At 41.8% G+C, this 25,764-nt stretch overlaps 2 protein-coding genes across 2 annotated transcripts in view; one reads left to right on the top strand and one right to left on the bottom strand.

The window, feature by feature from the left end:
* The window catches only part of SEC24C (SEC24 homolog C, COPII coat complex component), a 39,072-nt gene extending 20,860 nt beyond the window's left edge, over nt 1–18,212 (bottom strand). Inside the window, 7 exon segments of the mRNA XM_030031597.1 lie at nt 84–214; nt 1,505–1,954; nt 2,993–3,171; nt 4,163–4,304; nt 6,879–6,965; nt 9,927–10,129; nt 18,069–18,212. Coding sequence (XP_029887457.1) covers nt 84–214; nt 1,505–1,954; nt 2,993–3,171; nt 4,163–4,304; nt 6,879–6,965; nt 9,927–10,101 — 1,164 coding nt within the window. The 5' untranslated portion in view covers nt 10,102–10,129; nt 18,069–18,212.
* A 1,559-nt stretch (nt 18,213–19,771) lies between these two features.
* The window catches only part of SYNPO2L (synaptopodin 2 like), a 41,258-nt gene continuing 35,265 nt past the window's right edge, over nt 19,772–25,764 (top strand). The window contains 1 exon segment of the mRNA XM_030031351.2: nt 19,772–20,749. Coding sequence (XP_029887211.1) covers nt 20,645–20,749 — 105 coding nt within the window. The 5' untranslated portion in view covers nt 19,772–20,644.

The raw sequence follows: 25,764 nt of genomic DNA, 5'->3' as shown, positions 1-25,764 counted from the left end.
TTTCAGCTTTGGTCTTTGTCAGTTCTGTTTTATGTAAAGACACTATGGAAGAACTCACACTGGTAAGAACAAAGTAAGCTTACAGGGCTAGGAATGGAATCTGGATCCAAGCGTTTTGGTGGAGGTGGTGGTCCAGGTTGACTTCCATAATTTGGTGTTCCTGGATAGGCTCCTCCATAGTTTGGTTGGGGACCCCTCACCTGCCCAAAGGAACCTTACAAGAAAGGGACAGCAAAATCAAACAATGGCTAATACTAGGTGTTTCCTCATTAGGTACTTCCCACTTTTCCTGTCATCGTCAAAAAAAAGAAAAAGAAAGTCATGTGCTTTTCAGTTAACTAGGATTAAACATATTTATCACAATGTTTCAGCTTAGACTGTACATCTCTATCAATAATCCAATAAATTGATGGATACAGTCCTCCTTAAAACCAGACTTAAGGAAACAGGTTTTTAGACTAACATAACTATTTTTAGAATAATACAATTACAATACACATTAAGATCAGGCACTATGAACATTTAAGTTAAATTGCAGAACTGCCCAACAGAAAGCGCACATAGAACAGCCAAATAAGCTAGTGGATGACTCATAATTCCTCAAACTAAAGGTATGCAAGAACTTCTCTCAGGCAGTTTTGGCTTGCCTGAAATTACAGTAATAAGTTAATGTGTGATTATCTCTTTTGTTTTGTAACTACATGAAGTTATTTCATATTACTTTAGACAATTTCAGTCAGTTATGGAATAACAGCATGATTTACCCCATTAGAGTTTTTACAGTTCATAGCAATTTGGACAGATATTTTTAAGTAATTTACCTGGCCAGTTGTGCAAAGCTGCACGGGGGATGGGATTCTCAATCCTGACACTTGGACCTGATTACTTTATCCTAGCTATCTCTAAATGTTATGATTAAAAATCAACCAAAACTGTTTGTAATTCAGAAAGCTTAACTGATATTACTTCTAAGCACACACAAAATGTGAAAGGTTCTACAAGGATAAAAATACACAGTTTTGCAAATTAAAGAAGAAAAAGTAGCAACTCCTTTTCAATGTTTAACAACTCCTCTCATACAGGTTGGATATGCACACTGGCCACAAATATTTAAAAAAAAAAAAAAAAAAGATAAGGCTTTGTAGAATTTCAAATCTCTACTTTTGAACAGATGAGGGTGCAGACATCAATTTAAAGATCATAAAATTTTGATCACAAATTCTTGTAGTATTATGGCACTAATTACTAAACAACTTTTTGGCCAAGTAAGCTAGGATTCCTTTAGTTACATTAATCTGATTAAAACCTGTATGACAAGTATCTTAGAATGACACATCCTATTGTTTATCTTGGATTTGTCCTTCAGACAGGACCACAAGGAAACAAGAAGAAAGCTTTGAAGTGCAGCCAGGAGCCCACAGGTAACAAACCTGAAATCCAGTTCTCGGTTTGCAGCACACAGAGAACACACGTGACTCACAATTCCTATACTAGGAATACTCACCGTTCTGCTGCATTTGGTATCCTGGCTGAGGAGGATGAGTGGGAGGAGGTGGTCCATGGAGGCCACTCATGGGAGGCCCAGGGTGCGGCCCTGACATAGTTGATGGAGGTGGTGGTGAGGATACATGATTAGGCTGGGACGTTGGTGGTCCAGCAACTGTCTGCCCAGGCAGTGGTGGGCCTGGCATGGTAGGTGGCCTTGGGGCACCTGTGCTAGGAGGGTAAGAGGAAGGTCCAATCCCTGCAGAAGAGGGAGGTGGGGCAAAACCAGGGACTTGAGTAGGTAGGCGTTGAGTTGACATCGGTTGACCAGGAAACAGAGGCTGTGCCAAAGGAAGACCCTGAGACACACTGGTAGGAGAGGGTCCTTGGCTCGCAGTGTAAGGTGTGTAGAGACCAGATCCTGTTGCACTAAAGCTTCCTGAGACTGGGGGAACCGATGTTGTGGGACCTGATAAGAAGAAGATATAACACCATTTTCTTCTATCCTCAAGACAATTAAGATGCAAGCAAAAGCCATTTGCTGTAGATCATCTAAATAGGTCTACCACTTCCTCATCTTTAGATGGACTTGCCACTACTAAGAGACAAACCTTAAGTGAACACCCTCCTAAATTGATCAGAGCGCTGAAACTTCTCCAAGGGATCTGAAACTTGATAGTTCCTTCATTGTCCTCTCTCTCAAAGTCTGAGCTTCTTATTTTACATAATCAGAATACATTTCAGGATTCATGGCCAGAAAAAAGAGGCAAAGCCAGGAGTATGCCAAACAAGAACCACGAAAAGTCTGTCTACTGATTTCTTGAACTGAAATAAGTTTATATCTTGAACTCCACACTAAGTTGGAGCCTGTAGTTCAAGAATGGTTTTGAGCTTCATGGAGACCAGCTTACACATACTAAAGACAAATCTCTAGTCTTCAATTAAAAAAAAATAAAAAAAAATCCTGTAATCTACAGCAGTGGGACTGTAGATCTAATACAATAAAACACAATATCTACATTCAGTTTATACTTTTTAAGTAAGTTTCTTCTCAACTTCCAGTAAAACCCTTCACAAAATCAGTCAGAGTAATTTCAGCCCTTTGTGATTTACTGAGTCCTTTTTCCTTCTGTTTTTTTTTTTTTTTTTTTTTGACTGGACTGCTGCACAACAGTGGCAAGACATGTAGACTCCAACAGCTTACTTAGGAATAGACTGGTTTTGTGTTTCACACCAAGATTCACCTAGTTGAGGAGAAATATTATTGCTTTCTTTTGTTACTCATCCTGCAGTACTTCCTGCACTGTCCCCTACAATAGTCTCAGTTCCGTTTTCCCCGATAATGACCTTATCAGTCAAGGAAACTACCGTTTACTATGGCAGATGTCAACACCCAGAGAATTCCCATCACCATATGGTAATGAATCATTGATAAGAGCAAATCTTTTATGAAATTATTAGCATAAATGAAAAGCAATAGCATATTTCTGTAGCCAGGAAACCTCACCATAGCCGAGTCCAGCTGGGGGAGGAGCAGAGGCTGTAGTACTGCCAATTGTCATCCCTGCCATGTGATTGCTGAGCTGCTGTACACTTGCTGGGGGTGGACCATATTGCTGGAACGTAGCTGTCTGGCTGACAGGCGTGGGTGCTGAGCCTGGCAGAAACGGCTGAGAAGCAGGTGGCCTGAGAAAGAAGATAAGAAACTTCACTGGATTCCCCATTATACGAGCAGTTACAATTCTCTGTGCCTTTTGAAACTGTTCTACCACATAAACACTAGCTGGATCTCAATTATTTACACGAAGCACTGCAGCTCAGTTTTGGAAAAATAATTACATATCCTGCATGGATCTGAATCCCTTTCCTAAAAAAAAAAAAATCTATTGGTTCTTAAAATAGAAATTCTACATTTATAGCATTGTTTTTGTTAATTCCATTTTAGTTATTGCAACAAATCAGAAATACTGCAACAGAATCTACAGGGTGAGCAACAGTAAGGCCTGCACAGCTATGTAAGAATGCTCTGTTGCTCAAAGGATTTGGACTCTCCAGCTGACAGTGCTGAGCTTAACCAAAAGGAAAACAAAAACAACTACCTTTCCCCACAACCAGTAATCAGAATGAAGCAGTGAGGACTGTTGCTACTTTCACCACAGAGGTAATGGCAGTATCTTTCCAGAGATGATGCCCAAGAGCTTTAGATGAAGATAACTCAGGGATCCATAATGGACAGAAAAGGACCCAGAACCTATACTAAGGAATTACTCAGTAATGACAGACAGCAACACGCTCCAGAGATCAGTTCACACTGCCAAGGAATCAAATACTATGGCTGTGTGGATGCAACTGTATTAAAACAGGACAGATTATGGGAACCTGAAAATTCCTTATGGGAAAATGACCACCACAAAGAAAATCTTTGGAGAAGTGGTTTTGATCTGTCACTGACATTGGCTCGCATCCTTCCAGAAGTTTTTCATCCTCTGAGATTCTTATTGTCTAACAAATACCCCTATGGCAAAATGTTGTTCCAAAACAATAAGGAAGCAATAAAGAAAGTCAATGTCCACCACAGGAAAAACAAAGCGTTTCATTTGTTTTGGCCCCTAAAAGGTCTACAGCTAGCATAGGTCTACTAAGGCAGGCCTTTGTTATGATTTGCTCTTGTATGTACCTCTGCATCGGGGCTGCTGAGGCTGGAATCCCATTCTGCACATCTCCATGTCCAAACTGACTGTATGCCAGATGGCCAGAAGGAAGAGATGCCCCAGAGGCTGGAGGGGGAGCTCCAGATGTTGGAGGGGCTCTTAATGAACCTACAGACATAAGGAGAAAAAAAAATTAAAAAAAAAAAAAAAAATCACAAATTACTTACAGAAACAAGGCCTTGAACCAATTACCAGGAAAAATCTGGGAAATAAAAAAAGTGCAGAAAACAGTTTAGTGGTGGCCAAAGTGATGTATCAATACTCCATGAGCAACAAATAATTTATACAACTATATTAGAAGTAGCTAAACTGAAAGCACAAATATTTTTAGCCAGTGTCACTAGTCACCATCTCCACACAGACCAAGTAGAAAATATGTACTGTGGAAGGTCTTCAAAAGACAATTTCATCTTTTGATAAAGAAAAAATCATTATCTTATCAGTAAGGTATTAAATTCTTCTCCCTCCAAGTCCAATTATTTTTATCCAGACCAAGGAGAGTATTCACATGGAACCTAGTGTTCATTACAGGTCAATTTTCCCTACTTGAAAGGTAAGCAGGTTATGTGAGAAGATTCAGTTTTCAAAAATTACATCTAACTGCTTTAAATATAACATAATGGCAGCCACCACAGACTGTTCTTCCCAGCTTCTCAAGGTTGGAGGCTAACGCAAATATTTCCTCATCTTTGAGACTGAACTGCTTCAGGCACAGCCCAAACATATTTGACTCAGAAACAAGTATTCACACTTTCCACAAACTGCACAATGCTGGATATAATACCAGCAGACCAACTGCAGTGTCTACTTCCAAAAAAGATAATATAAACTTCTATTGTAATGATATCATGTTAAAAATGCTGACAATCAATCAGAACAACCATATGACCCTGCCTGCTAACCACAAGGGAACATATTTCACATATGGGGTATCGTTAAATACAGATGACTAAACTGCCCCATGAGACCAGGGCAGCACATACACACTGTTATACCTCTCTGACAGTGACTGGTGTGACAAGTTTAAAAGGGACTCTGAAACCTTCTTGTGAGGAACCATTATGAAATAGGAAATAAGAGAAGCCATTTCTCAATTCTACAGTATAAATTTATACACCAAAGCATGACGTTTCAACTCTCATATATTTTTACCTTATCTGCTACATGTAATTCTTAGTAAGCTTGTGGACGTAAATTCAAGGAAGAAATTAACTAGACCTTGTATGAATAACCAGTAATTTCTTGGGGCTTTTTTCTTTATTACTAAACCTCTTCTTGTTCTTCATTTTGAGACTTAGGACTTAATTATATCCAGAGACATTTATTATTTTTATATACTTTCACCTCCTTAAATCTAGTCTTTTCTAAACTACTGTTACAGCACCTTGATCTTACTGTTCCTCTGGCTAAGCATTTCCTGTTCTCTATTTGTATGTTGTGTGGCATTTCTATTTCTGAATGTCTTTTGTGATACCTTTTCATTTAATTTGATATACTTTCATCTATTTTGGAATCTCTTTCTTTTGATAGTACATGTAAACTGTTTGGCATTGTTATCTTTTGTCTCTGAAAGCATATTTAATGCAATTCCTGGAGGGATCCTACATTACTTTTTTTTTTACATTAAGTTAACTTTTTCCCCCTCAACTTTAACAGGCATACAATTTGACAAATACATGCTTACTTCAGAAAAAGCTTCTGAAGTCTTCTTTTTCTAGTTCTTGTCACAAATATACTTCTGTAACTATTACCACAGACTGCTCAAATAGCCACTGAAAAAAATTCACTTGAACAGGTATGAATATCTAGTGGTTTATTAGCTTAAGATTCATTAGTCTTGAAGAATCCTGAAGGTCCCCTTCAACACCTTTGAGATATTGCTCTTATTCATCACAGACCTCAAAATGGAGGTAGATTACAGCAAAATGGGAAATGCCTGTGATTTTACTCAAAGCCCTGAGACTATACAGTCTTGGCCCAGTTCTGACACCCTACTCTTCTAAGCAAATTGATGCTGCTGGAAATAGCTCTTTCAAAATACCACTAGTTGGAAAGAAGGAAAAAATACAGTATGATTTCTTGCAGTGTTTTTAATTCTTACATCTTGATTGCTAGCTTTGCATAAGTATTTCCTTCTTCAAGCCACAGCTTTTGGAATCATAATTATTCCTAACATATATTTGGTTTCTATGCTATAGTCAAAGAAGCTAAAAACCTTTTTTTTCCCCTTAAATGAAGGCCCAAGTTACAAAAATCTCATGACTTCCAATAACCTCCTGGTGCTTGGGGAGATTTTTCATTTCTTCCTTGCAATGCTATAATTTCAAACCTCACATTTTAGTTCTCTCTCAAGTGGGAGACTGCACTCTTTTAAACTAAGGATTCTCCCTGACAGAACCTGAATGGGCCAATTCAGGTTTTGAAATCAGTCTTCAGAAAACATTAGTCACAAGTCAGGTTTTACCTACAAATCTGCATAAGAGATTTCTACTAGGACTATTTCTTCATATCCTATTTATGTTTCTGGAGTGCTGCCTACAAATAGATTGGGAAGTATCCTACCCACCTCTGCCTGAATAACCAGGTACCCACACCTTTGAGATAAATATCCATATTAAATGGGAACTTGGCACAGAAGAAGTGGCACAGCACAAACACTCCCACAGAAAGGACACCATTTACCTATGAAATTAGGTGCAAGAGAAGAAGTGTCAGAGTTGAGAGATACAGGAGAGCCCTTCAAAGGGAACCCCAAGGAAGGAAAGTAACCTGGAAAGACAGAATACACCAGTAAATCAAGCTTGAGAGAAAGAACCAAGAGAGAGTGTTTCCAATGCTGAGGACAGTCTGCAGTGCAGAAAATATCATATACGTAAAATCTCACTTTTCTACAACGCATAACATCAATCACCAACACAGTTCATATATCAACATTAATACAAATGTTAATAGTATCGTAAACTGAGTCTATGTAAAACAATCCAGCAGCAGCCTAATTGTTACTGGTATTCAGATAATTGTGTTTGCACTTTCAACTGCATGATCTCATCCGAAGGAAACCGACAGACTGACTGAAAGACTGGTAAAAAGTTGTCTTGGCTCTTTCAACATACTCATAGCAAGAAGCAGCTATTTTCAGCTAGCAGCACAGTACTCTGCTTCTGGTCCCAAGCAAGACTAGCATCACTGGCACAGCATTCCCACGTTTCCATTAGTTAGAGCTGGGGTTTGTCACAAATCAGATGCTAAAGACTCCCTGACTGAGGATGGCATCTGCTCCCAACACTTCTCCACTCAGTCCTCCAAGCAATTTTATTGTTATTTTTAAAATAAATCCCTAAGACATCTGCTTTGAGATCACAGAATAACATTGGCAGTTTTCCTTTTACCCCTCAGTGTTCACTAAATTCCTGTCACTCTAGTGCCTCTGAAATTAATTCTCTCTCCTCTATGTTATGCAGCTGCAACAGGTCTTGCTACAAAGACCTGCAATAAACATAATGGGAGTAGAAAGGATAACTGTCACTATCTTCACTATCACCTGTCTGCTCTCTTTGATAATGCATTGTTTGTTTGCCACTCTTTTCCACCTGGATGTCATATTCAGCAGCTATCAACTGGTCAACTTCTGGCTGTTGTGCTAGTGCTCTGAATTTTACATTCCTTCCTTCTAAAGATAGGAATCCTGGATTTACAGTAACAGGTCCAGAATGCACAACTTGACAACTGCCATTTCCTTAATACAGTCTGCTAAGTCTAGGAAGGATGGTCTCAGAAGAAAAGATGGAAGAGAAATCTCCACAAACCACGGGTGGTCTTTGCCTGATATATCAATAAAGTACACGAGATACTACTTAAGAGTAGTGCAATACATTTTTGTGGTCCAAACGAGACCACCTTGTTGCCCTCAGTGTCACACTACCTTTCAATCATTACTGGCACAAACAAAAATCTGCTTTTTTAATCTGCACAAGTTTATATGCATGTTATCAAGCTTTCTAGGTATGTCCTTACTGAGCTGTCATGAACCACATTTCTGTTGTTCTAAAATTAAAAAAGGCAAAACAGAAATAATTCAGAAGGAAAAGAGTTCGCTCCCTTAAAAGAAATGCTTTTCAGACTTGTAAAGTCTAAAAAGTTCTTGAAGTATCTGATGGAAGATGCTTATCAGTTTCTTTTCACAAACATCCTTAACATTCTTCACACTGCCAACAACCAAAACCTGTTTTCTGTTAATAGCTGCACTGATGAAACTTTTCCAACAAATCTGTAGTAATCTTTGTCCTTCTTGAATCTCCTTCTCTCCCTCACTGAAGCAAGTCCAATTTCTCCCCATTCCTTCCATGGGACAGGAAACACTAGTTAGTCAATGGCTGCATTGAGCAGCGAAACAGCACTCAATGGCTGAGCTCTGCATTGGTCTTCCCAGGAAGCAGGGTTTCTTTCCTCTGCCCAGTGCTGATCTTCATTACTTTTATAGGAATTTAAGCCTTCTGTGAAATTAGTTCAAAACTCACAGATTAAAAGTGCTGTTGGAAGAGATTTATTGAGAGGAGAGGAAGAAGAGGATTAAGGAAAGAAAAGGAAGATGGAGCAATTGAATAACCCATTCTTTAGCACACCACACTAACTCTTCTTCTGCTCCACTACCCTGCTAACTCCAGACGAAAAGCCCAACAGGGTAATTATTCAGCTCCCAAATGTCAGTCTCCCACTTCCGTTAGTTTCAGGACAACTATAGGCACTTCGATTGTTCTATCCTTCTCATTGAGTTTGGTTTAAAATTCAAGAAGCTGCAAAAAATTCAAGATGTACTTGGAGGAAAGAATAAGAGAGAGACCATCAGCATGATTGGTATTCTAGGGAAATGAGGAATATGCTAATCTGAAATCTAAACAAACATTTCAGAGTGGAAGTTCATGTTGTGCTTATCTGAATCCATCCACATGATTTTGAAAGGCAAAAACACTTCTACTCAATGCAATAGTATTTTCTCTTCTACATTTCAGATGTTAAAGTCACTATTGATCTCCCAAAGCAATTCAGGTACTTGGAAACAAAGACTCCTAAAGTTCTTTAATAATTTTAAGTTAGCCTTTCTTTTGAAAACAGGGAAGAAAAGTTGAACTACTTTGTTTCTTTCTTTCTTTCTTTTTTTTTTAAACAAAATCAACAAGTGATATGATCCTGCAGAACCAGGGAAATTCTGGAACACATTAGCTTGCCACATGTCCACAAACTTTCTATTGATTTTAAAGGCTTTAAAGAAAATAGCTCCAAATACGCTTTCTGCCTAAAGTTGTATGTATAATCTTTCAGGATGGAGCGCAGATCTTTCTATACAATAACGAAAGGCAGTCTCAGTTATAAATTCTTACAGTCCCTAACTGCTGCTGCTCAGCATAACCTCATCAGGAAGACTGTCCTAGTCAGGTGCTTCAGTACCATGGGAGCAGAGACATACAGAAAAAAAGCAGGCTGTACTTCTCAACATGTTAGTTTTATGAGCTATTAAAAGAAGAGTAAGCCCTACTAAAATGGACAAATAACAGAACAATAACCTCAGAATGTACAGGAAGAACATGATTTTTAACATCATGTAAGCTACATACAGAAGAAAAGATAATTGCTACCACAAAATAAAGACTAACAACAGGAAGCATACAGAAAAAATTCCACGCATGCAACAATTTACAGATTATCAATCATTAAGTTTTGACTGAGAAGTACCTTGCGGAGGGACTGGCTGTTGATATCCTGGCATCGGACCATTATAAGCTCCATATTGCGACTGAGGAACCCCTGGCAATGGCTGTCCTCCGTAGGCAGGCTGCTGGTATCCCTGATATCCAGGCTGAGGTTGCCCGTAAGGAGGCCCTGTGTGAGCTTGCTGGTTTACACTCATTGTATTCACATCCCCAAACTAATCTCACCTGCAAAAAGTGGGGGGAAAAATGGCTTTTAGCAGACATAAAACCAAACTGGCCAACTTCCCGACTGTTTTCACAGAAATGAGAGCTCCTGAGATACTAGGGAAGGTAAAACATTAATGGTAATTTACTCTTGCACAGCAATTTTTTCAACTAAGACAAAATCTTTACAAGAGCTAGTTAGAAAGCAATATTTTCAGAAACTATGTTTTCTAATCAACTTATTCACTGCTTCATCCTGGTTAGACTTGTGATCATCTTCTTAGAAAAAGATACCATAATTTGCCATTTCATAGCAGATGATTACCAAACTTCCTGAGACACCTTACGAACTACTTCAACCTCACAGAACATCAGACCAACAGAAAACAGATTTCATGACATAGATGAGAGATTCCTTAACACAACACTTCAATAACACTGAACAAGTTCAGCTTTCATCTCTGTGTTAGCCTACTTGATCATGTTTCCTTGCTACGAGCAACACAGACTTCACCATCCGCAAAGGCTGCTTCTTGAAGTGTTTGATAGAATCCAGAACAGGACCAATATAGGGGTTTTTGGCCTTTTTTTTTTTTTTTTTTAAACAGTAGATGATTTAAAGTCCTTGTTATGTACATAGATTTCAGAAAACTAAGATATTCCAAAAGCAGCATGTTCACCTAAGAAAGATGTTCAAAATGGAAAAGCATCACAGGCAAAGGTGTCACTAAAGGAGTTACACAAAAGTGTAAGATCTGAAACAAAGCATCAGAGACAGGAAAGATGTTTCTTAGCAATGTTATGCAAGAAATATTGCCTAACAGGCAGATTCCCAATTCCTCTAATTAACTGTCTAAAGAGATTGACTAACTTTATAAAGAGAAAAACAGAAACAGCATTGGAAGACCCCAAACCAAGCACGCAATTCTTACAAAACCACAGTACCAAGCAGGCAGATAAGCCACAGAACGCCTGAGTTATGGAAAACCAAGGAGATGACTTCATGGGCAGGAGATTCCCTCCTGGCCTATTTCTCAGGGATATTTTGCATCCCCTGTACTCTTTTGGACACTCCATATGTCACTGTTACCCTCTTCAGCTACGACCATCTACACTAACACTGTAAAGAAATGTGTGCTTAGATCAACTTAATTTTTACTAAAAACTTCCAATTTATATAAAAATGCAAAGGTAAGGTAAAGCAAATAACTAATGTTGCCCTCATATTTTGCTCCAAACTCTATGATGAGCTGTGCATTAAAGATACACAGTAAATCTTAACACAGAGGAGACATATAGCTGCAACAGCCACCAGCCGGTTGAGGCAAATCCCAATGAGGAATCTACAGCTTAACTCAAGCGGGTAACAAACACCTGAGCTGTTTTACCTATACATTGATTAGAGTACGCCAACCATTGCTCAGGTTGGTTCGTCACATTACCAAAAATATGATGTCAAAGCATTATTTCAAAAGCTGACACCACAGCTGTACAGCAAAGGTACTAAAATAACTACAGCTCTGTAAGAACCATTAACATAGAAATTCTTTCAGATCCACATATAGAATAATAGGAAAATACATATATCACAACAGAGCAATCTAATTATTTAGAGAAGAAAGCTAGCATAACACATACCTACTACATTTAACCTCCTGTAGCTAGTAAACATGACAAACATCAACATTAAGAATGCTAATGCTTACTCTGAAATTAGATATTAAACTTTGTATGAAAAGAAATACAGTTTTATATTTTTATTCTTCAAGCTGTATAAAGGTAATGATAGGGCTTTTGTTTAGAAAAAGAACTTATCTTAAATATTTAAAGGTAATTTGCTCTTGAAAATAACATATAATATCATTTGCAACAGCTTACAACAGTGTAACAGAATTTTTGTTCAGCCTACAGTGCTTTTAAACATGATTACACATGATAAACATGACAGCAAGAGAGTAATTTCTAAACATTCTGGTTTCCCCACATCACCTTTGACATAGTTCTGCAGAACAATCTAACCTGAGCAGCTATGGGGCCAGGAAATCTGGACTTTGGGACCCGCTCCCTTCCCAAGTTCCCCTGAAGGTTAACCTCTTCCTCCCCAGGTAGGCAACCAGTGTCACCATATTGCAATCACAGCCCTACCCCCAACCACCTCCTGTTCAGTGCAAGCAGTAAAGCAGTAGACTTCCTCCTGCAAAGGTGGGGTAAAGGGAAGGGAGGACGCGGCGAGACGACTGCTCTACCCGCACACCTTGGAACATCCGGGCAGGACTTCCTGCCAAGGAAGGAGGGCTGCTTTCTCTTCTTCCTGCCCCCGACTATTGCTTATTGGATTGTGCATGAGGAAGTTGGCTTCTAGTCACTGCTCCTACAAACAGGTCCTTCCTCCAGGAAGAGCTGCAGGCGAAGTAGCAGCATCCTGCAGGATACCTCCTGAGCTATAATCATCAAGACACTCTTCACAAGTTACACCTACAGAAATCCCCGAACAGATCTAACGTTTGAACAAGGAATTACTACAGGGCAGGAGATCAATCTTTCATGCTTTTTTTCTTCTTGTTTGGTTTTTTTTGGTTTTTTTTGTTTTTTTTTAAAGCATGATGGGGCAAGAACTCAAGCATGTCCCCTGGAACCACTTCTGACATACTGTTTTGAGTGTATACTCAGTAAGTGACCTTACCTGATGATCTTTCACTATTCGCTTTTCAGCCTTCCCTCCCCTCCCTCACATGAATATCAGTATTTCCCGCTTGAGCAGGCGATATCTGTTGGCTTGTTTCTCTCTCCACAATAGTACTGAAACCAAGAGGTAAGCTCATTTAATGCAAGTCTTACAGACAAAAAGAGTTTTGAGATCATTTCCTACACTTTCTATGGAAAAAGTAGCTACACAAAGGAGATGGTTCTAACTCAATGTCCGAACTGAGAGAAAGGTAGATATCCCTCAGAGCTTTAGCTAGCCAATGCGGCAGCCAGCACAGGCTAATCTCCACCATAGCACTAGCTGGTGCTTGTTCTATACCGGCAGAGGGTCAAGGAGGGAGCTGGAAAGGAGGAGGAAGAATCAAGAACAAGCCCGGTGTTGAAGCTCGGGACAAGGCTGCTTCATTATTTTGGTTGCTCAGCTTCCTCTAAACGTAAGGCTAGTGGTATGCTTGCTCATCACTGATGTGGAATACCATACAGGACAGGGCCAAGAGTATATACCTCTAAGAAGGCAGAAGACAGTGTCCATTTTCCTTCTCCCCCAGTACAAGTTATTTGTATGAAACAGCATTCATTTTGTCTCCAGTCAAAAAATACATATGTAAATTAAAACCTGATCACTTGAAGAGATATGGGGAAAGGGAGAATTTTATGCTGTCTTATGACATGAAGAAAAAAAAAAAAAATCACAGAAAGAATGAAACACATACACCAGACAGGAAGAAACAGAGAAAACAGGCTGTTTGACTTGATAAAAATACTGAGGATATTCTTTTGCATGTAGTAACACATTACCAAAACTAAGCCAAACATAATATTAAAACATGCTGTTGAACATCATATTACTAATCAGCAGTTACAATACACAAAGCTCAAATAAGAAGGACTCATGCTATTGGGAAAATAATATAACAACAAGTGGTCATTACTATAAATAACAAAAAATTTCCTTGCAAGGCACGAAGCAGTCACTCTATGCTGTTTTCTATTCCTCTGTATAAAGGCAGTTTACCATGGAAGTTTTGGTCAAAATAGTTGCACAGCTAAAATTCATACTGGAAAGCTGTTATACAAGACACAAAACAGTGCTGATCAGCAACAAACTGATAGGAGAAAAATACACAGTAATATTGGGGGTGGGGGGGGTGGAAATCTATTAACTATTACAATAGTTTCCAGATTTCTTAGTATCCAAACAAAGCAGACTATAATGCAGTTTTTATGGCCTGTTTTTTTTTTTTTTTTTAAAACTAGTGATTCATATGAGCTTGTTTCAATCAGCAAATCACCCAAATCACTGAAAACTGCATATTCATCATTTTTTATGGTTTGGATTCACTGTTAATTCCCTTTTGAAACCAAAAAGCTTGATCTCATCAGTTCTTGACCGCTTTCTAAAGGAAATGCATACAGCAAAATTACTTTCCTTCAGAAAGATGCTAGTGCCTTTTTTACTGGTCCCAGGGAAATAAAAGGCTTGTTTGTTTCAACTTCTGGGGAGACTGATCCTTAAAAAAAACAAAACAAAGAACCCCACCAACAACATGGCCTCCTATATTATGCTGAAAATGAAGGAAATATTTGTACTTAATTTCTGAACACAGAAATCAAAAGCATTTCCAAAAGATGGGACAGAAGGGAACAATCAGCACCCTCAGAGACCAATTCAAAATATTACCTACAGTGCTTTTGATGGTTCCATTCTGCAACTTTCTGGAGAAGTAGCAAAAGTTATGCTATCCTTAAAAAGACCTAGACTCTGGAGCTAAGAAGACTCTTCTGAAATGCAGTTGTCCTTGCTTCTGTTTCACCAACAGCTTGACTAGGTCCTCCACAAGCACTCATGGAACACTTGGTTCTTTTCAGACACAAGAAACTCTTGTTTTGTTTTTTTACATCAAATCCTGGAAGAGAAGCACACATCCTGGAAGTCAGAGACTGGCAATTGATCTGGAAGCACTCAGGCCATTATAATAAATGCCTCCAATACATTTGTCCAAATCAATTCAAATGACACTACTGGAACTGACCCTCCAATTCGGTTGTTTTTTTGTGGTGGTCTGTCTTTCCACCTGGGCAGATTCTCAACCTGTCACACCATAGGTAACATTTTCTTCATCTATGCATTTTGAGTCACTGACAGAAACGTCTTTTTTAACAGTTCATGAGAGGTGCAAGACACACAGTTTTCAAAATGAAACTTTACAACTGAGTATCAGTGAAAATCCAGAAGCCACCACATTTTCACTGAAGACACTTTCAGGAGAAGAACGGATAGATTAGCTGCTAGAACTTCATGACACAACAGGTACTGGAGCAGATTTTTGCAGCCCAGTCTTTCCTGGGCTGATTCAAAGAGGTCTTTCAGGCTTCAGGACATAAAAATCACATTTCATATCTAAGGTGTAATCACTTCTATGTTCTTCTAAAGAAGGGCCACATTAAACCCTGTTTTGTTAGTCTGATTCATCATCTTGGGCAAGGTCCCATATAACATACAAGTTACGAGAGTGAAAGTGATTAAAAACTGAATTAAAAAAAAGCTCAGTCTTGACCTTACCTTCAACCTACCACTATTTCCAACCCCTGCCACCACCACCACCAGATTTTTACTTCAATAACATTTTATACTGCTTGTTGACTTAAGTCTCCTGGTGGGACTGATTTACATCTCTATCTCTGTAATAAAGATTTAAGAAAAGATTTCAAAAAACGGTCATTGAGCGTTGCTTCTGGAGAGCAGCCCTGCGGAGGCAAGAGTCATTGAAAACATGACATCAACAAAATCACAGTGAAAGATTTCTCTCTTCCTTAGCTACCTCCACATACACGTTACAACATGTGAAGTCATCTGACTCATTTCTGTGAACTTTGCACAAGTATAATTGATTAGGAAAAGGTACAAGAGTAGTTTAAAGTTTAGAGAAGAGGCCAGAAGGAAAAATGGATGAATAGGAATATATAGAATAAGACTAAAAAACATGTTATAATACTAAACAAGTTTTCTTCACATGCATTGTAACACTGACCATCTTCATCCAAAATTTCTGTACTCTGACTTCCTCTACACAAATATGCATTACGCAATTCCCATCACTTGCAAGAAACAAAAAAGCTCAGAATTAGCTTTTCCTGACGCATACTGCCCAGTTTATACTGCCTTTTAGTGCTTTCTATGTTAACAATGAATCTTGCTGAACATATAAGAACAAGCTCTATCTTCACAATTCATCACTAACACAGCTTTTCAAACCTAAAGAACAAGAAACATCCACCTTCTCGCTTATGTGGAGACCTTGCTGTTGATCACTTTTAGTGACTCTTTGTACCTTGCCCTTCCTTAGCCAACCATCAATTTTCCTTGGATTTTTGACCCTCCTTCTGATAATAAGTGTTACAGGAAGAAAATATAGTCCTACAGTAGCAGAAAACATTCAAAGAAGTACAAGCATCAAACAACTCATTAAAGAAATAATCCTTTAGACATCTGTTCACTGCTATAACTCAGCTTTCAGCCATGAAATTAGAACCTGGAGTGAATGTCACAGCATATTAAGAAGAAATTTTCCTTATATTGATGTCCACTTCACAGTCTGTCTATAGCAATAAACAATCCTGAGTGGTACAGCTTCAAGCAGAAGAGGGTAGTTCCAGAAGGAAGATCCTTTTCCACACAAAAATGGATAGAAATGCTTATGCTTCCACAGACAGTGTATATATGTGATTGAAGGTAAGTCTCCTCTGAGGAGAGAGGCTCTGGAGTTTTAGGCCACATATATTCCTACCCACCCCATAACCTGAACACCTACTCTATAAGAAGGGGGGGGGGGTTAAAGCCAAAGTCCCCTAAACCTACGCAGGACAACTTCATATTCATCATATTCATAAACAGTAAGGACTTTAGGACAAAATCAGCAATGAGTCACCTCCCATTCTAGTGGTGTGATTTTACACTGCTCATAAACAACAACAAAAAAGACATTGCATGTTATGTCTCATTGTATTGTATGGCAAATTCTCTCCCTCTAACATCCCCCCCCAACATTTGGTGAAGTTGACTTAAGGAACCCTGTAACAGAAAAGGATCTAGACACATTTTTATGGAATTATCACATTAATGGCTAAAAATCAACACTGAGTACCAAACTGAAAAATCTGCATTTTAACATGACAGTACAAATATTAACTCTGGTGGATAACTTCTGATGTTGGTGTAAGCAATTCATCTATGTTTCAGCAACCACTTCCATCAGCCAGTAAGTTTAAACAGAACTTCAACTACGGTATGACAGTTACCGAAGAGGCCCAGTCTGGATGGTTTTGCAAAGTCTCTCTGATAAAGATTTCAGAGGTAAGACACCATGCACAAATACTGAAAAATACTCAAGTACATTGCAAGAATAAAAAGAAACGAAACTAACCTTCATTCTACTCCAAAGAGCATTGCTCAGAAAGGGTGAAAGCGAACTCCAGCCATACAAAACAAACACGTTTAAAGCACCATCTACATGGAAGGCAAGAGTCTATCTCACAGAACCACTTTTTCAAGACCGTGCTTGTATTTTCGTCACGCCATCTCCATTCCTTTCCTCCTTCCTTCTTCAACGCCACAGACACACAATCGCTCAGTTTTACTACCAAATCCAGCCAAACTCGGTCACCAAGTCTCCGCACGGGACAACCATCCTTTACAAGCCTCGAATGAATGGAAATCCGAACAGCACAACAGAAACACTGGGGGAAGGATCCGCGGATTACAAGAGATTAGGGACGTTGCACAGGGGGTATCTGCCTCACAGCACACCCGGGCCGAAAAAAACCGCTCGCCTCTCCAGCAGGGCGCGACGGCCCGACCCGTAGTCCCCAGGACTCGCCGCACCACACCGGGATGCCGGCGGCTCCCCGGGAGCAGCCCATGCCCTGGTAGAGAAGGCCCCGGCCCCGAGGGCCGGCACCCGCGGGGCCGGGCCGGGCCGCTCCCGCCCAGACACGGTACCGGGGAACACCCGGGCCCCTGCAGAGGCCGGGCGTGGCGCGCAGGCACGGCGGGCCCAACATGCCACCCGGCTGGGCGCCGCCAGGCCTCAGCTCCTTGGCGGCGAAGGAAGCGGCGGCGCCTCGGGCGCGGGCCCCGGCCGGGCCGCCAGGTACGGTACCAGCCGCCCGCCCCGGGCGCCCGTACGACGGCCGCCGCCGGCAGGCCCAGCGTCCCCCGCCCTCCCCCCCGAGCCGCTCCTGCGACCTCACTCACCGCCGCTGCCCGCCGCTCCCGGCGCTGCTGCCGGGCCCGCTTCCGGTTCCCGGACCTGCCGCTCCCCCGGAAGCGCCGCTCCCCCGCCCGCTGCCTGCCACGTCCGCACTGCCCGCCAACCCCCGGCCACCGCCGCGCCCCACCCGGCAGGGCCCGGATGCGGCGCAGGCGCCGTGAGGCGGGGAGCTCGCGCACCGCCTCCGCTCCGCGGGCGCTGACGTCACACCGGGGGCGCACGTCGGCCGCCGCGCTCCTCGGCCGTGCGGCCGCGTGACGGGACCGCTCGCGCTCCGCGGCGTCGCCGGGCGGTCGTCCGGAAGTGCCGGGCCGCGGCGCCCGCGGACCCGGGCCCAGCCCCGGGCCGGCCGGGGACCGGCCGCGGACCAGCCGCCGCTGCGGCCGCGGCAGCGGCCGTCGGCGGGGCGGCCGGAGGCCGGAGCCGCGCTTGCCCGACGGGCGCCGCGCACTTCCCGTGGGCCCAGGGCGGCCCCGAGTGGAGGGGGAGGGCTCGTGCGGGGCGGCTGTGGCCCGCGGTGGAGGGGGGGGGGGGGGGGGGGGCAGAGCTGCGGGGGCCGTTTTCTTGGGTTGCTTGCCCGGTCCGAGAACCGTCTGAGTCGCGGGCTGAGGGCACGGCTGCGGTGCAGCACAACCGCAGCCCAACACTGCTGAGCCGCAGCCCGCGCCGGTCGGGGTGCCCCTCGCCGGGTGTCCCGCCAGCGGCCTGCGAAGGACCGCGGCGCGGGAGCACCCAGGGCCAGTTCTGCGCCGAAATGCAGTGGTGGTGCAGGAGCTGTTCGCTGCCTAGTAACGTGTTGTTGGTGTGGGGCCAGCAGCTCCGTGCAGTGGCGCTGGATGAGTGGTGTTACAACACTGGCAGCGGAGTAGTCGACTGAGTGATGGTGTCGCAGCAAAACTGCGTCCTTTGAATGTTACTACGGTATGAGGGTATCGCAGGGATTGGCAAGATGCTTGTTAGTCACTGAGAGCTAAGCGCATGCCGAATAAGGAAGAGAGAAGTTTGTCCTCGGGATCGGAACAGAAAATTACATTTTAAGCCCTGTAGCAAAGGGGGAACATGGATTTTATTTCTCCTACAACTCCAAGGGATCAAGGTGGCTTGGGATAGTCCAGAGGTCTTGTCTGTCGTGGTCCTAAAGAGAAAACAGTGAAGGACTCTGCTCTGTGCTGGTGAGACCCCACCTGGAGTACTGCATCCAGCTCTGGACTCCTCAGTTCAGGGAAGACATGGATCTGTTGGAGCAGGTCCAGAGGAGGGCCCCGGAAATGATCAGAGGGATGGAGCACCTCTCCTATGAAGAAAGGCTGAGAGAGTTGGGGTTGTTCAGCCTGGAGAAGAGAAGGCTCCAGGGAGACCTTATTGCAGCCTTTCAATACTTAAAGGGGGCTTCTAAGAAAGGTGGGGACAGGCTTTTTAGTAGGGCTTGTAGCGATAGGACAAGGGGTAATGGTTTTAAACTAAAAGAGTGTAGGTTTAGACTAGATATAAGGAAGACATTTTTTACAGTGAGGGTGGTGAAACACTGGAACAGGTTGCCCAGAGAGGTGGTAGATGCCCCATCCCTGCAAACATTAAAGGTCAGGTTGGACAGGGCTCTGAGCAGCCTGACCTAGTTGAAGATGTCCCTGCTCAGTGCAGGGGGGGTTGGACTAGATGGCCTTTAAAGGTCCCTTCCAACCCAAACTATTCTATGATTCTATGACCTGGGTGCAAAGCCGTTCTCTTGGGCATTGGGGAGTCTTTGTATGCAGTGCCCTGCAGAGAACTGTTTGAATCCCATCTGTATAGCTAATCCTGGCTATTCTGGTCCCAGTGTCTAATATTAGGAGTGGCCGTAGGGGATGCCAGGGAGCTGCAAGCTGCAGAGGGAGCACATTACATCGATAGTCTGCCTGTGGTTTTCAGGGCAGACAGATAGTGCTACTGTGTAGTAACACTAGCTGCACGGAGAAAACACAATTGGAGAACACATCACTTGCAAGCTGGTTTTGTTCAGTTTCTCAGGGTCAGGTGCTGCTATCATCTGATCTTGTACAAGTTTGTGGCTGTGTCATGTCCTTGCCTGAAACTCATACTAATGAATCGTGAGTGCTGGGTGACTAGGATTTGCATTTGGAATGGGAAGTGGAAATAAAATTTTTACTGAAATGCATCCAGCTTTAAGAGTGTCAGACAAAGCCCTGGAGAGACAGGAGGTGTGCTATTTTCAGCCACACTCTGGTGAGAGATCCATGGTGTATGTGGGGGGGCACAGAGGGTGAGATTGACATGACACGTGTGTAGGACAACTCTGGCCCATTACCAAGAGCAGAATCAAATGTCTAATCATAGGCAGAGCAGCAGCTGAGAGTCCAGAAGAGCAGGGAAGGCTGGGTTTGACAGTCTCAACTCTCCTCTTGTGTGTGTGTGAACTTGAAGGAGAAAGTGAGCAGAGGGCCTTTTGGGGGACTGCAGAGTCGTGGTGTGAATTGTGAAGATGGGAGTAGCAGATATCGCCTGTTAATAACTGGAGTCTGTTTTGAAGTTGGGAAGACAAAATATCCAAAGCGCAGAAATCATGGGAGCTGAAGAAGAAATGCTCATCACTCTGTCTGGAGGTGCCCCCTGGGGCTTCCGGCTGCAAGGGGGTTCAGAGCAGAAAAGACCCCTTCAAGTGTCAAAGGTAGGACCTCGAGATGTGAACTGTGAGGGCAGAGTTGTTCCGCTGAACTCAGATATCCTTACTGAGCTGGGCATCTTCCACTACCGTTAAGGAATGCAGGAAAGCCTTACTGTGGCAGCAGATCTTGAAAGGAAAACTTGGGTGGAATTGTCAAGCAGGGTGTGGGGTGGGATACAGGTCCTGAAATAGATGCTCTTGAGGTAGCGACAAGTGTCAGGTGAAGTACCTGCTTCAGTGCAGGTCTGTACAGCTCAGACACTTCATAATCTGTACAACTCTCCCCAGCTGTCAGCAGAGATATAGCCATAGTGACAGTGCAGGAAAAAGGGCTCAAATATGGAAGCTTCAGTACTTGTGCAAGACATCCAGCTAAAGAAAAAATAATTTAAATCGAAGCAACAAAAGCCATATTTGTAATTCGGTTCAACTGTCCCTGACACTTCATTACTATATTCCAGCTTTCAAAATAGACGCACATTTCTTAGGGTCTCTTCTGCTGGTGAAACTTTCTCAGTACTGTCTGAAGTGAATATTTTTAATGCTCTAAGCAGCAAATATTGGTTCTGTTTCAAGAATTAAAGAAAAGCAGTTATTTGGATGGGCGATGAAATAATAAAAAAGGAGTAAACACGAACCTTGAGTTGCACTACTTTTGATAAGCAGCTGTTACTGTTCTCTTTTCATAAAGACTACTGAGTAGCTTAAAAATTAGGGAAAAAAAGCCCTCTGTTTATTAAGCTCATAACAGCTGCATTAGCCTTGACACAATGATATCTTGGGATGTCTCACTGGAAGGCACCCAGCAGCAGGAATGAAAAAATGCTATGCCCAGCTCCTTCTGTTTCCTTAAGTAGACTGTGCCTCTGACAGAGAATTTTGAAATGAAATGTTCTGTGTCATTTGGCTCACCCCAGGTCAAGGAGTGTTTGCCTGTAATGTTCTGCCAAATGGTTTGGAATCCCATAGCTTGGCCTTGAAGTAGATGTTTCTTACATAGCGAAAGACAATTTTTCTCCAGGAGAACAACTTCTGTGCATACTCACAGAGCTGCAGGTGCTGAAGAGAAAAAAACAATATCCTTGAAACAGGTATCTGGCATGAGTGGTTGTTAGGAAAATGGGATTGTCAGTGGCCACACAAACTCTGTAGGATCTAGAATTATTTTGACTCTCGTTTTTTCCCCCAATAGACAAGAAACTGGGACTGAAGAGGGAGGAGATAGAGTGTCTTACAAAGATTACTCGGGATTGAACAGCGGCATGAACTAGCCGTTACCCAGGCTAAGTTGCACCTTAAGGTGAATGGAATATTGCTCAAGGATTAGTAGCCCTTCCAGAAAGGTATTAACTAGAAGTAGCTCTCACCCAGAACTGGGTGTCATACCTTAAGCCTAGCAATACAAATATATATATATTTTACAATACTTGGATATTGCATTAAAAAATAATTCTGGAAAATAGAATTGATATCCATTTGAGGCTCAAAGTATACTTCAAGCAGGACTTTGATTTTGTAATTATCATTTTGGGCTATTATTGTCCAGAATTTAACGGCATCCAGGTGACCATACATACTCACCATCTTAAAGGCAACATCATTTAAACAGTCTCCAAAGAAAGGATTTATGGATCCTTACCAGGAACCCAGGAAGATCATACCTGAATGTAAACTGCCTAGAAGAGAATAAACCCCCAGGAGTCATGGAGTAACCTAATTGTCCTCCTCTCACAATGCGGAGAGTAGAAGTTTGAATCTCAGTTTTCGGCTCTTTGAGTTGAAAGATCAACTCTTCATTCTTCTGCAGTTAGGATTCTGCTATTGACACCAGCAGGATGAAGTGTCTGGGCCAAAATGCTGCCTGCAAAGCATGTTCCAAAACTCTAACCTCATTAGCACTGTCTGTTTGGATATTTTAGGAGCCAAAGATGGGAATGGTCCCGTTGCTAAAGAAGCCTGACCAGAGATTGTAGCCGTATGATACAGCATAGAGAAACAGGGCAGTATTGTCTGTTTCTCTATTGGTTTGTAATAGCTGGGACTCATGTGGATTAGCAATTCGCTCTGTTCGGCCTCCATCCAGGAGATCGGTGCCATTGGGTAGCACTAGGAAGTGTGGTCAGAGGGAGGTGTCGCTGAGATTGAGCCTGCCTAGCAGAGGTAGGGTCAAATAACAACACAGTGTTCATTAGTAGGGTGAAGAATGTGTTGTGTGTTTATGGAAAGACAGATTAGATAAATGAGAGGGTCTATTAGTAAGCTGATTGCTGGCAAAGGACTCTTGGGGAGAAAGAGAAGTGTTCATATGAGACCAGGAAAACTTTGGCTTAGCAGAACAGAAATATTGTTCTTACAGCAAAAGCTATTTGGACAGAACAGGAACATGGATGAACCTGGAGAAAATGTGATAGGACATACAGGCATGAATATCCGATAGGTGCCAGGAGATAATTGAGTGGATATGGTTGGTGTCTCAGGGGATTCCAGTGGCATCATTTTAGGCAGTTTCAACTTCTAGACTAGAAAAGTCATAGTAGTGACACTAAGGAAAGATGCTTACCATCGGATGCCAAGTCAAATTGTTTCTATATACCTTTCTGGATGGAAAAGAGTGATAAAAATCTAATTTGGGAAATGAATCAAGTATAGCGAGTTATATATAAATGATATACATTATAGTTAACATAGAGATGCGGGAATTGCTAGACCAGACTAGGTTAATGGTCACTCCATCTCCTGCTTCCTATTTCCTTTGTTTCCTGCAGGTGTTTTAGAGGAAGTTGTAAACTTCACCAACGCATCTAATTTTCTAGTAATGCAATACGGAGGGAAATTCTTTCACCCCAGCTGATTATCAGCATGCCCTATGAAGTACATAAGAATTGACAGTCCTGGTGGTTTACCCTACACATAAACAGATAATTATTTGTGAACAACTAGTGCTTTACTTGTCTGACTAAATCTTATATGGTTTCCTAATGAAGATTTGATAACATCAAGCAGCCAGGCATTCCAAAGATGAAATGTTGCACAAAGCGGGATTTCCTGTTTTGAGTCGCTCTTGTTGTCTTACAAAGCCCTGCATAATTCATCATCTTACATGATCAATTTACACAGTCATAGGTCTTCTTGCCTTTCTTCTTTCTAAAGGTTACATCATCATCATCTTTTTATTGTTTCTGTATGTGGAGATTATGATAAAATCAATCACTAATTGCTGTTCTTGGTATCCTTTTTTTGTTTTCCTGAAAATTCTTCGGGTCTACTCTATGCTTTCTTTTTTCTTTTTTCTTTTTCTTTTTTTTTTTTTTTTTTGAGATGAGACGGTACATAATGACATTAGAATGTATTCAGCATTATTCTCTATCTTCTTCAAATACATCGGTGGGCCTCTTGATTGTTCCGTCATAAGCTGTTCGCAACGATGGCTTAAATGATTGGCTTTTTTCAAATTGCAGCTAACTCAGAACGTACAGTGAGCATATGCATTTTAAACTGTCCTTTCTAGTGCAAAGTATTCAACTGGCCGCAACTAATTAAAGTAAACAAACGTGTTGGAAGTGGGGTGTGAACCCATTTTTCTACAGACTGAAAGGATGCATAGCTGTACTTCAAACCATTTGACCAAGCAAGGGATCAATTCTAAACTTCAGTCCAGCCACACAAAGGGGTAGAAGAGCAGCTGGATCTTCACACGCTGGATCCAGCTTCCACAGAGCTTCTGTGCCATCCAACTCCCTGTGGGTTATGTGTTCACAGACACGCCTAGAGCAAGATGCTGGAATTATATATCTTGTGGACAGCCTCTTGGGTCATACATAACTAGCTTTGTGTTCAAGTAACCTTACAGAGCCATACCAGCTTTGCTTGCCTCAGTGTCAGGGAAACACACATTGCTTCTTCCAGCAGTGCCCAGTGGATATCGAGGAAAAAGCTCAAATTTCAATAACATAAGCAAGACTGAAATGCTAGTATTAATGCCAACTGACTATATGGTTCCAGATCTGTAACTGCAAATGTCCTTTTGTCTTAAACTTGCTTACAAGAGCACATACTATTTGTTCCACCCAAACAATCATTTGCAGTGTCTGGGTGCTAAAAATGTCTGATGTGTATATGAAGAATACCATAGTGATGTGTATATTGAAAGAGGTACCATAGCAATTCAGTCTCATAAAAGCAGATTCTGTAAGAGTCGAGGGTGAGACAGAGAAGAAGCAAAAGAAAATGTATTGGTGTCTGGGGACCCCTCAGTAAGAAAGAATAGATGATTTTTAAATTAGGGTTGTGTTAAAATATCAACTCAGTAATGAGTAAGCTGAAAGAACAGCAGATATTGATATGCTTGGCAGGCAGATACACAGCAGGATCAAACAGCAACAGAGGACATGAGTAATTCTGCAGAAATTAGGAAAGGTTGGAATATGGAGAACTAGAGAAACAAATAAAGGGGAAAATAAAGAGTAAAGACCCCAAAAAGGAAAGGAAAATGTCCATTTTGTTCTTAGTTACAGCAGTATCATTCTAAGTGAAATCAGTTGAACTACTGTGCATTCATATTTGGCTTACTGTGATTCCTAATCAATCTTTGAACTCTTGCCTAGCGAAGCAGATAAAGTATAGTCGAATTTTACACCACCCCTTACCAAAATAAAGCTGATTTGGTATAGCTCTGTAGCTGTGGTGCACACGGCAACACAACAAATCTTTGGCCAAAAACAGTCATCAGGAAACAAGCATAAAAGCAAGAAACAAAAAGGATCTATAGATGGCAAATTTTTATTTTAGAAAGGCTGAATGAAAAGTACATGGTCTTGACATGTACAGCATTCCTTGCAAGGAGAAGCTATAAATGATGAGAAGATTCACCCATTCTGAAAAGAGAGTAAGGGAGAACAATACTGTCAGGTTCCTGGAGGATTTCTTTGCAATAAGGATATGTGCATGAAATGCACTTGAAACTAAACAAAATGTAAAATAGCTAGTCTGAGAAAAGTCATAAGATAGGACATAGGCAT

This window comes from Aquila chrysaetos, chromosome 11, assembly GCF_900496995.4.
Source record: "Aquila chrysaetos chrysaetos chromosome 11, bAquChr1.4, whole genome shotgun sequence".
Lineage (NCBI taxonomy): Eukaryota > Metazoa > Chordata > Aves > Accipitriformes > Accipitridae > Aquila > Aquila chrysaetos.
This window is presented reverse-complemented; position numbering and strand designations above follow the sequence as displayed.